Source organism: Bombyx mori, chromosome 23 (assembly GCF_030269925.1).
Source record: "Bombyx mori chromosome 23, ASM3026992v2".
NCBI classification, from domain to species: domain Eukaryota; kingdom Metazoa; phylum Arthropoda; class Insecta; order Lepidoptera; family Bombycidae; genus Bombyx; species Bombyx mori.
In genome coordinates, this window is record NC_085129.1 from 17,649,054 (window position 1) to 17,659,786 (window position 10,733).

Consider the following 10,733-nt stretch of genomic DNA (forward strand, 5'->3'; position numbering starts at 1 on the left):
TGGGGTACGGGATAAATAAAAATTCTACTGAAGAAGAATTACACCTGTATTACCACTTAGAAAACTTAACGAGCACTTTAAAATACTCAATTCGCTTCTTCCGCTTCGCTTCAGGTGATCCGTTCGCTGTTTCGCTTCAAGTAGTTCCGATTACTGACTCTATGCGTGCCACCTCCGCAACGCTTTTATATAATAGTTTTATACGACATCCCTAGATTTATCGAGAATAATCTGGGCAAGTTGAGTACTTCGATGTGTATTTTCAACATTCTGACAATAGATGGCGTTGTACTTCTCGATTTTTCTCGACTTTACTAGAACATATGATATTCGTCTCGCTAATCGGCGATAGATGGCGTTACTCTCACCGGCGTAACAGTATTTATTGACCGACTCTGTAGTGCAGTAGTTAGCGGCCCGTCTTTCCGAAATCACTCCATCAGCCGCTAGAGCAGAGTTCATCTCCTTAGCCCTAAGCTTAACTATACTCGTGCTAGTGGAAAAAAACTAAATCTTTACAATTTTTCACAACGACGGTGCGCTAGTTCTATATTTTTGGAAGCTTCTTCGGGGGCGAATATCGCCCGAATAAGGAGAATTGAACAAAAAAGGGGGTCAGGCCGAGACTGGGTAATGAGAGGTAGACGTACCTGCCAACCCATCGCTGGCTTCTTACAGGCTGCAGAATCCAAGGAACGTGACTCGTAGACGACGCGTAATGGCGGCTGTCGGCCTGATGACTTGACGGGGCACTCCTCTAAATTGTTTGTTCACAAAACTGGTATACCACTCGCGCCTGAACACTGATCACGCCGGAGCAATTCGCCGTCGTCGCCCTAGACACGTCCTTACGAATCCATCAGATCCAATAACTCTTGCATTAGATGTCTTCAGCTCTAACACTAAGAGCAGGCTTAGGAACCTCGGTAACCATATTCGTCGAACTCGACAAAGAGTTCGACGTGCAGCCTAGCCCGTGAATCAGCTCGCTGAGTTTCTCGCCGGATCTTCTCAGCGAGTCGCGATTCCAATCCCGTAGTAGATTCATTTGCTAAGCAGCTGCTCTTGAGTTGTCCTTCGGAGGCGCTCGGACGGCTGTTCTCAAGTCCCACCCCTCCTGGCTGAGCCCTTGCTCGCCCACCTGTCGTGGTGAAACTGGAAAGGCCTCCGGGCCACCAGTAATGTCGCAGTATCCTAACGAAATATATGACGTCATAAATCGTCGCCAATTTCTAATTTGAGCACTGGTTTCGCAGTATAGTAAATGGACGTAACCTCTTACAGTGCCTATCGGAACATAGCATAGGACTACTTTTTTACAATAAAATCATTTTTCTTACACTATATGTACCTATTTTTAATTCAAATTTATTAAAATTTATTTTCTATTTTTTAGTTTGATTTTCATTAAAAAGCGTATTTTTTTAGTTTTTTTAAACTATTTTTTTTTCTTTTGTTTCTTTTTTGTTCTTTTTTTATATAGCTGGCCATGCGATAGGTTTTATGTCTACTGTCATTAAAAAAAGAACCTCGTGCTGTTGTCCATGAACGACGGTAATAGCCTATTTACAATCAGATGGGGCGTATTTTGTGCGTGTGCTGTGCAAAAAAAAAATGCTGCAAAGGAAATGTAATTAACTGTCTTTTTGATAGTCTTGAAACCTGCTTCAAATTAAAAAAAAAAGAACATAATATTTGGGATAACTTAATGCTGCACCATTCTGCACCAGCTAACCATGGCACATAGGCGCTTTTTCATGTGAGCGTATTTTTATTAATAGTATACTTCTAATATTGTGTCAATAACAGTAAAATTTATTTTCATTATCTCATATCTCATCATGACAATGTGTTTAATGATATCTGGGATTGCATTTTGACAGAATCGCAGTCATTTTTGATGTATCTCTTATGGATATGCTAGAATGCTATCTATGAATTATTATGCTACGTAATGCTGACAAATCACAAATACATCTTTATGTATGTGGAATAGAGATCGCAGCGCGTAAAATAAAACTTCCACTGTTCCAAAATCTTCTGTTATAATCTATCTATCTATCTTCTATCTATTCCATATACATAAAAATGAATTGCTGTTCGTTAGTCTCGCTAAAACTCGAGAACGGCTGGACCGATTTGGTTAATCTTCGTCTTGAATTATATGTGGAAGTCCAGAGAAGGTTTAAAAGGTGGATAAATATGAAAATGCTCGTAATTAAATAAAAATAACAATTTTGTTTTTCGTTTGATGTGTCCCCCGTCGGACGGATTCCTTATGTTTGTTTTACGTTTATTTTATGCAAAAGTTTAAGTTTTTTATTTATCGATTGAGGCACTACGAAGTCTGCCAGGTCAGCTAGTAATAATTAAAAATTAATTAACACTTTATTACCCCTTGCTCATTTTTTAACCGTCTTTGCCATCTTCCTTTTCCTTGTCATTCTCTTTTCCCTTTCTTACCGTTTTCTCTCACTCACATCTTAACGCCCCGTTCTACACTCTGTAATTCGTTCTGTGCTTATCAATCCTACATGTATATTAACGAAGGTTGAGGTATAGTTACTATCCCGAATACCTTTCCAGCTTCGTCACGATGTTCTGGCTTACTGGCTGATGCCCAAAACAAACTAAAGATATCATACAATCATAAGACGTACTCAATAGCTTAAATCTTTATCACTTCGCTTGTTTTTTTTGTTATATCTTAGGGTAGACGCCGCCACCCACCTCGATACTGGAGTTCTATGGTCTTAGTTTTTACAATACAACGGCTCAGCCCACTGAGTTTCTCGCCGGACCTTCTCAGTTGGTCGCGTTTCCGATCCGCTGGTAGATTCTGCGAAGCACTGCTCTTCTTCTAGGGCCTTCTGCTAGGGCCAGTATTAGCAACACTCTCGGCTTGAGTCCCGTGAGCTTACCTCTACTCGCCCGGTTACGCTGACATAGCCTCTCAAGGCTATCAGCTTAAGTAGGAAAAAAAAACAACGGCTGTCCCGCCCTTCAAACCGAAACGCATTACTGTCTCTCGGCAGAAATGGGCAGGGCAGTGGTACCTACCCGTGCTGGATCACAAGACGTCCTACCACCAGTATAATGAGTGTTCTATTTCAATGGCGCTTAGCTGTTTTGCCTTGGTTTATGCTTTGTTGACCTTGAAACTCCAACTTCATGTCTCGACGTGGGCGGAGGCAATCTCTTCATCAAATGGACGGGTTCCGGTAACGATTTACACCAAGTGGATTCGGTTATCCCCTTTTCATCAAAAGCGGTAACTCTTGGCAGAGCAGTCGCGGTCATGTGGAATCATGGTTATCATGGGCTGTGAGCTCGTCCACCCATCTAGGCAATAAAGAAAAATGCGTTGACAGCTGTTCTCCATAATTGGTGAATTAAGGCTTGGCGCAGGCACTCGTTATGTGGGGTTTTGGTAAGGTTTTATACTTGATCAGTCCAGCGCTAGGGGCTTCGTCCACAAGGTCTTTTACCCTTGAACCTACCCTGAACAACAACCTTCTCGATAGACACTGCAGGCCATCGCGATATGCATCCAAAATATCGGAGAATCTTGGATTGCACTGTTGACGACAACATTTGTGAGATCTTAAGTTCCTTTAGGGTCGAGATGTTGGTGCGACGCTCATTTTAAGATATATGGAGCATCCTTCTCCAGCACCACATTTATAGCGCATCGATCCTTCTTCTTGCTCTTTCTTTGACAGTCCACTTTTAATATCGTTAAAATATTAGCTCATTAACGTGCCCTGACGATCTACGCTGGCAAAAGCAGGATAAGAGAAGCCGAGGATCGTGGTCAATGGTGTGCAATTGAAGAGACCTATGTCCAGCAGTGGATTGCTATAGACTAATGATGATGATGATGATGTAACGATTTGACCTCTTATTGATTCCAGTACAGCTGCCGAAAACACTGCAGCCGATGAAGTATCAGATACAGTACCGCGCGCCCTCCCCTCCCCCGGCGGGGGTGACGCGCACCCCAGAGGAAATCGAGGCAGAGATAAAGAGAGTCGAAACGGAATATGAAAAATTGGCTCTTGTTTTTATCGAGTAAGGAAACTCTTTTTTTTTATTGCTTAGATGGGTGGACGAGCTCACAGCCCACCTGGTGCTAAGTGGTTACTGGAGCCCATAGATATCTATCTACAACGTAAACACCGCCACCCATCTTGAGATATGAGTTCTAAGGCATCAGTATAGTTACAACGGCTGCCCCACCCTTCAAACCGAAGCTCATTATTGCTGCACGACAGAAATAGGCAGGGCGGTGGTACCTAGCCGTGTGGACTCACAAGGGGTCCTGCCACCAGTAATTACGCAAATTATAATTTTGCAGGTTTGATTTTTATTACACCATGTTATTCCTTCACCGTGGAAGTCAATCGAGAACATTTGTTAAGTACGTATTACATTAGAAAAATTGGTACCCGCCTGCGGGATTCGAACACCGGTGCATCGCTACATACGAATGCACCGGACACCTTATCCTTTAAGCCACGACGACTTCAGAGTCCTATTGCCTTAGACAGAATCCTTAGCCTTATTGATTGTAATCCTATTATCCTGTTTGTGTCTACAGCTTACCTCAGAGCGTTATGTGGACCGAACCACCGGTTGTCTGTCAGTGGCAAGAAGCTCGGAAGCTGTGGACGAGCAACTACATAAACGATTATAAGTTCAACGAGGATAAGCTTACGGTTCAATTTCGTACTGGAGTCTTATGTAAGGGAGCACACACGTTATATAACTGGGAATAAATTACGCCCATTCATCCAGACCTCAATTTCCTGTGTTATGGGCACTAGAGACGGACATACATGCTTAGACACGATTAAATTTATACATATATAGATAAGAAACACCCAGAGAAAGAGCAAACAAATCTGTTCATAGCGCGAATTTTTACCCGACGTGGGAATCGAACCCACGAACCGTGACGCAACAGTCAGGGGCGCTAATTACCGCACCATCAAGTCATTCAGTTTTGTTTGGTTGATTATCGAAGTGCGTGGATCTAATCACAGGTCAATAGCACCGTGAAACATGTATAAGCTTCCCGCTCTTCAAATCGGACCGCATTACTGTTATCACACAGAAATAGGGTTTGATTTTCATTCCACACCGCCACTGGACCATGCATCCATATTACCTAGAATCACTGCGTTCATCCACAGTGCGTTTCCAGAGATATTTTTTACCACATACCATCCGGCTTTGGAATGAGCTCCACAGTGTTTCCCGAACGCTATGACATGTCCTTCTTCAAACGAGGCTTGTGGAGTGTACTTAACGGTAGTCAGCGGCTTGACTCTGACCCTGGCTTTGCTGACATTCATGAGCGACGATAACCACTCACCATCAGGTGGGCCGTATGCTCGTATGCCTAATAGGGCAATAAATAATAATAAAACATTTGAGGTGTTTTTACACACGGTACTCAAGGCGTCTTAACTTTAATGTTTAGGCCACGGTGACCACAAATATATCCATGTGGTCTGTCGATTCCCCTAAAAAAGTAAATTATTTCTCTTAGGGCCAATTGGGATAGCAGCTTTGAGATACAGCAATTTGCCTTACCAGGGTTGGGATATGCGACCGGACCCGGAAAGGTGAGTGGCTTCTGCTCATTTGATATCAACTCAGTACCGGAATTTACATTGTGATATCTAAGGAAAACTTAAGTTAATCTATGAGTGGCTTAACAATAGAGCGCGAGCTTATGAAACAATTCTTATGGACGAAATAAGTAATGACATAAAGTCGGGTATCTATCATTTTAAATTGTACATTTGAATTTGCAATATATTCCGATATAAAATATAGAATTATGTGCTTTATTTTTTAGCATGTAATGTTGAAAAATATTGTATGTTTGTCTGTAGTATGTTAAGGTAGCGTCAGAATGATACTTCGACAAAGCGGTGCGACACGATAATCCTCACCCACCCACCTTGAGATATAAGTTCTAAGATCTCAGTATAGTTACAACGGCTGCCCTACCCTTCGAACCGAAACGCACTACTGCTTCACGGCAGAAATAGGCAGGGCGGTGGTACCTACCCGCGCGGACTCACAAAAGGTCCTACCACTAGTAATTACGCAAATTATAATTTAGCGGGTTCGATTTTTATTACACTATGTTATTCCTTCACCGTGGAAGTCAATCGTGAACATTTGTTGAGTACGTATTTCATTAGAAAAATTGGTACGCGTGGGATTCGAACACCGGGGCATCGCTCAACACGAATACACCGGTCGTCTTATCCTTTTGGCCACGACGACTTTTGACATTTCCCGGCGGATCTTCTTCGTATGTCACGATTCTGATCCGGTGGTGGATTCTGCGAAACACTGCTCTTGCTAGGCATAGTGTTAGCAAATTCTCTCAAGTTGAACCCGTGAACTTACCTAACAGTTTGGGCGTATCTGGAATAGCCCTTAGAATACCAGCTATGATAGGTAGGGAAAAAAGATGTCATTGTAATTAAGCATGATGCAGTTTTGTTGGCGTTGCTAGGAGGGCTATGCATTAGTAATCTGATCACTAATGGCCATATTAGATTGATTATTCATTATGGTGTCGTTGCCTTTAACAACTTGTTAGTCCTGAGCGTTAATCGGCTTTGTCTTCGTCCTCAGCAAAGGCGTGTTGATTTCGGTAACGGGAGTCAGCGTTACAATGACCTGGCTTTGCCTGGGCAATTCGGTTAGGCTGAAATGGATCGCAAACGCAACTACATCAGCCTTGAAGGAGTACTTCGATAAGCCATTCAGCGTCAAGCGAATGGTTCAGGTATTTTCTTTGAAACCTTTATATTGATTTTGACTTTGATGTGCCTGTGTTTTCCTAGCTAATCGTTGGTAGCTTACGGAGCTATTTCAACTTCACGCAGACCGGTAGTTGAGCTCGTAGCGTCAACTTGAGAAAAATTGCTAGCATTGGTCCTAGCAAGAGCAGTGCTTCGCTGAATTTAATACAGGATCGGAATCGCGACCCAACTAAAAGATCCGACGAGAAACTCAGTGGGTTGTGCCTGTGTATTAAGGTATCGAATGTTCTATAGTGCTGTGTAGATGTGCCGAGAAGCAGTAATGTAATTCTGTTTGTAGGATAGTGTTACTGATGTTATGGTTTGAACGTTATATGTTAGACGACATGGTGGTCTAGGATAGTGCCATCTCTTCTTGTGGGTGTCATAAAGGGCGAATAAGTTCACCAGAGAATCACCGTTCTCTGAGTTCGATACCAGGGTAAGATGATCGTAACGGCATTTGCTGGTAGAGCGTATTGTAAGCTCGCGGATACGCACTATGCCTATTTCTGCCGGGCGGTAGTAATGCGTTCCGTTTCGGGGGTAAGACAGACCATTGGGATATCGACCTCGTGTCTCAACGTACGTTTCGATAGGTACCAAAGTAACTGCAATTTCGGTTGGCTATTTTATTCATTGTATCACTCACATCAGTTGTTTTTTTAAGGGATTTTATGACCTGGTAACTAAGACCTTTAAGGCATGTCTTATTTTATTATTTACTTAATCTATATTTACTTATTTACTTACTTATTTCATTTATATTCTAATTTTTATCAAAATAATGATAATATGGAGTGAAATGAGATGATATGGGATGAAATATAATCTCAGTAAAATGGTGGTCATTTGCTGAGATTTTTTCAGTGGACTTTTTGGAGGATCCCGAGAAGTTACGTCCAGCGGCTTTGATTCATTTTCCCACATTTGTGCACCTTCACAGATAGTTAACAATGAATAAACCACCGTTATTACACATTTAAACCCGAAGAAACACTAAATAGACAAAATAAAACAAATCACACAACTTTACTCCTCGCGTTCCCGCCAAAAAGTCACTCACATCAGTTTAGGTGCGTTTGCATAGATAATGCGCGAGGCAGCCTGCGACTTCTTTCCTGATTTCGACGCGTACAACCAAGTCGAAGGTAGCTGCCCTAAGGAGTGGTCCGCGGAGCGTCACAATTACCACGCGATGGCGTTTCTTTCGCGGGCCTATAACTTTCAATGGAGCCGGTACGCTTTGACAGAAATATTTGAAGTTAAATGTCATGAAATCCTCTCGCTCTAAAGGATAAACGCAAGGCTTATGAATTTTTGAACTTTTTTTGAACTTTTGAACACCTCGTGTGAGTCCGCACGGGTAGGTACCACTACCCCGCCTATTTCTGCCGTGAAACACTAATGCCTTTCGGTTTGAAGAGTTATCTCCGTTTATTTCCGTTATCTGGTACCTGTAACACAAGTTCTTTACGAACTTATCACGGGACCAGTTAACGTGGCGTGATTGTTAGTAAATATTTATTTATAATAAAAAATAAAAAATAAAGTTTCAAGAAATTTCTTGTCGAACCGCTAACATCTGAGATAGTTAGAAAAATAAACAAAATCTAAAGAAGTTTAGAACGGCCTCTTAAATTCTTCACTCGATATAGAGACCCTTTCGTGGTCAAACATTTGATATTTTCAGATGGAACGCGGCGGCTGGAAGACGAAATATAGTCATGCAAATACGCGAAGCTGTTGATAAAAAGAGAGAGGTAAAACTAAATTAAGTCAAGTCAAAACTACCCACAATGTGTATTGCGTGCTTCCATTCCATTGCGCAGCTAATATGTATCAATAATAACAGTATACCAAAAGAAATGTTCTTCAAATTTGAATCCAACATCACCATTGAGGTTATTTAGGAACAAACTCTGAAACAAACTCAAAACTGGTTGTAGCACCTCTTGTGAGTCGGCACAGGTAGGTACCACCACCCTTCCTATTTCTGCCGTGAAGCAGTAATGCATTTGCGTTTGAAGGGCGGGGCAGCCGTTGTAACTATACTGAGACCTTAGAGCTTATATATCAAGGTGGGTGGCGCATTTACATAGTAGATGTCTGTGAGCTCCAGTAACCACTTAACACCAGGTGAGCTGTGAGCTCGTCCACCCATCTAAGCAATAACAAAACCGTATGAAGAGTTTATTAATATACATCTTTTAGTTATTACCTGGGTTTAAAGCGATAACGTCTTATAAATCGATGAACACCGGTTGCACGCACGAAAAAGTGTCACGTTCTGCCATATTCTGAGCGTGCGAGCGAGAGCGCGGAACAAGCGAGGCACGATCGGTCAAGCGTTGGCTTGTGACACTTTTATCTCTCTTCTCGCGTGACGTCAGAGCTAGCAGTTCGAATAGCTCTGCTGACTTTACAGACAAGATAATTTTTTTAGGCTAAATTTCAACTTTTGCTCGTGACATCGCAACAGGCGAGCATCTTGCAAGCGAACGAATTGAGCCAAGAATTCAGCTGTGAACCAATTCTGGGATTTCAAGTGAGTTTTCACTTTTATTACAAGTATCCTTATAGCATTTTTTTTTTTGCTTATACGTCTACAACGTAAATGCTCTACCCACCTTGAGATATAAGTTCTAAGGTCTCAGTATAGTTACAACGGCTGCCCCGCCCTTCAAACCGAAACGCATTACTGCTTCATGGCCCAAATAGGGAGGGTGGTGGTACCTACCCGTGCGGACTCACAAGAGGTCCTACTACCAACTTACAAACTTACATAATTTTTCTATTCCAGTTTTATACGGATCTGTTCGCTTTGAACATGTCGTACGGGTCTGTTGACGCGAGACGTGGCGCCTTCAGTGTGAAATACAAGCTCGTCGAGACCGTGTTCGAAATGCTTCAAGAATTGAAATTGTCGAGTTTCTCGTGAATTCGTAAAAGCGACTCAAATAAAAGGAACGTTAGAGATCATTTTGTGTTTATTATTTCGATTGGTGAAATTTGATTGTTACCTACCTAAGTTTGTAATTGAACACGAGTTTGTTCTCGTCGAATCCATCGCAAGGGCTCGACGAGTAAATTAACCCTCAGACACATCCACTGAGTTTCTCGCCGGATCTGCTCAGTGGGTCGCGTTTCCGATCCGGTGGTAGATTCTGCGAAGCACGGCTCTTGCTAGGGTTCGTGTTAGCAACGTCGTCAGGTTTGAGCCCCGTGAGCTCATCTACTAGTTAAGGTTACGCTGATATAGCCTCTCAAGGCTATCAGCTTAGGTAGAAAAAAAAAAAAGAACTCGATTTTGCAATTGCAGTTAGCGCGACAAACACGTGTGTTTCATTGTAATGCTACCTCATAGTGAATACCGAAATGGAAATATGCCGCCCAGGTTAGTAGGTACCATCGTCTTTTGTCTCGAAGCAATCATGCCTAAAGTAGATTGGGGGTAATAGAGACTAGAGTTAGAATAGGGACAAATCTGGACAAAAATGTCACAATACTGTTGTTGAGTTGTTAGATTTAATTCTGTTGAACTGTGTGCTTAGTGCGAGTTTTTTAACGTTCTCGATAGCGTAAAAGTTAGCTCATATTTGTATGGAATGGGATCGTTTGCCTAGGTTTGCCGCTAGGGGCGCTGTTCCAACTGCATACAAAATTGGGTTAACTTTTACACTATCCAGAACGTTAAAAAACTCGCACTAAGCACACTGAAAATGACTTTTCTTTACCTAGTGTTTAAGAATATTAAATAGTTTAATTTAGTCATCAAAGTTTTGTAACTCATTAAAGATATTTAAAAGTTAATTACCTAAAGTTCGATACCTACCTAACAACGAAATAGTGCCAACCCTACCGAAAAACTATTGTCCCCATACGCAACCTGATTCACCCCAA

The 10,733-nt window shown here is 42.0% G+C and overlaps 1 protein-coding gene across 6 annotated transcripts in view; it reads left to right on the plus strand.

Moving 5' to 3' along the window:
* Positions 1 to 9,812, plus strand: part of LOC101739470 (dynein axonemal intermediate chain 7) — a 46,028-nt gene extending 36,216 nt beyond the window's left edge. For 4 of the 6 annotated variants that reach the window (XM_038019423.1, XM_038019425.2, XM_062675343.1 and 1 more), the window contains 8 exons: positions 3,915 to 4,071; positions 4,601 to 4,743; positions 5,555 to 5,630; positions 6,661 to 6,814; positions 7,921 to 8,069; positions 8,524 to 8,593; positions 9,277 to 9,378; positions 9,634 to 9,812. In XM_038019423.1, coding sequence (XP_037875351.1) covers positions 3,915 to 4,071; positions 4,601 to 4,743; positions 5,555 to 5,630; positions 6,661 to 6,814; positions 7,921 to 8,069; positions 8,524 to 8,593; positions 9,277 to 9,378; positions 9,634 to 9,771 — 989 coding nt within the window. In that variant the 3' untranslated portion in view covers positions 9,772 to 9,812. Of the gene's footprint in view, positions 1 to 3,914; positions 4,072 to 4,600; positions 4,744 to 5,554; positions 5,631 to 6,660; positions 6,815 to 7,906; positions 8,070 to 8,523; positions 8,594 to 9,276; positions 9,379 to 9,633 lie in introns of those variants that run through there. The other 2 variants (XM_038019424.1, XM_038019427.2) reach the window with 2 other exon arrangements.
* The last annotated feature ends 921 nt before the right edge of the window (positions 9,813 to 10,733 follow it).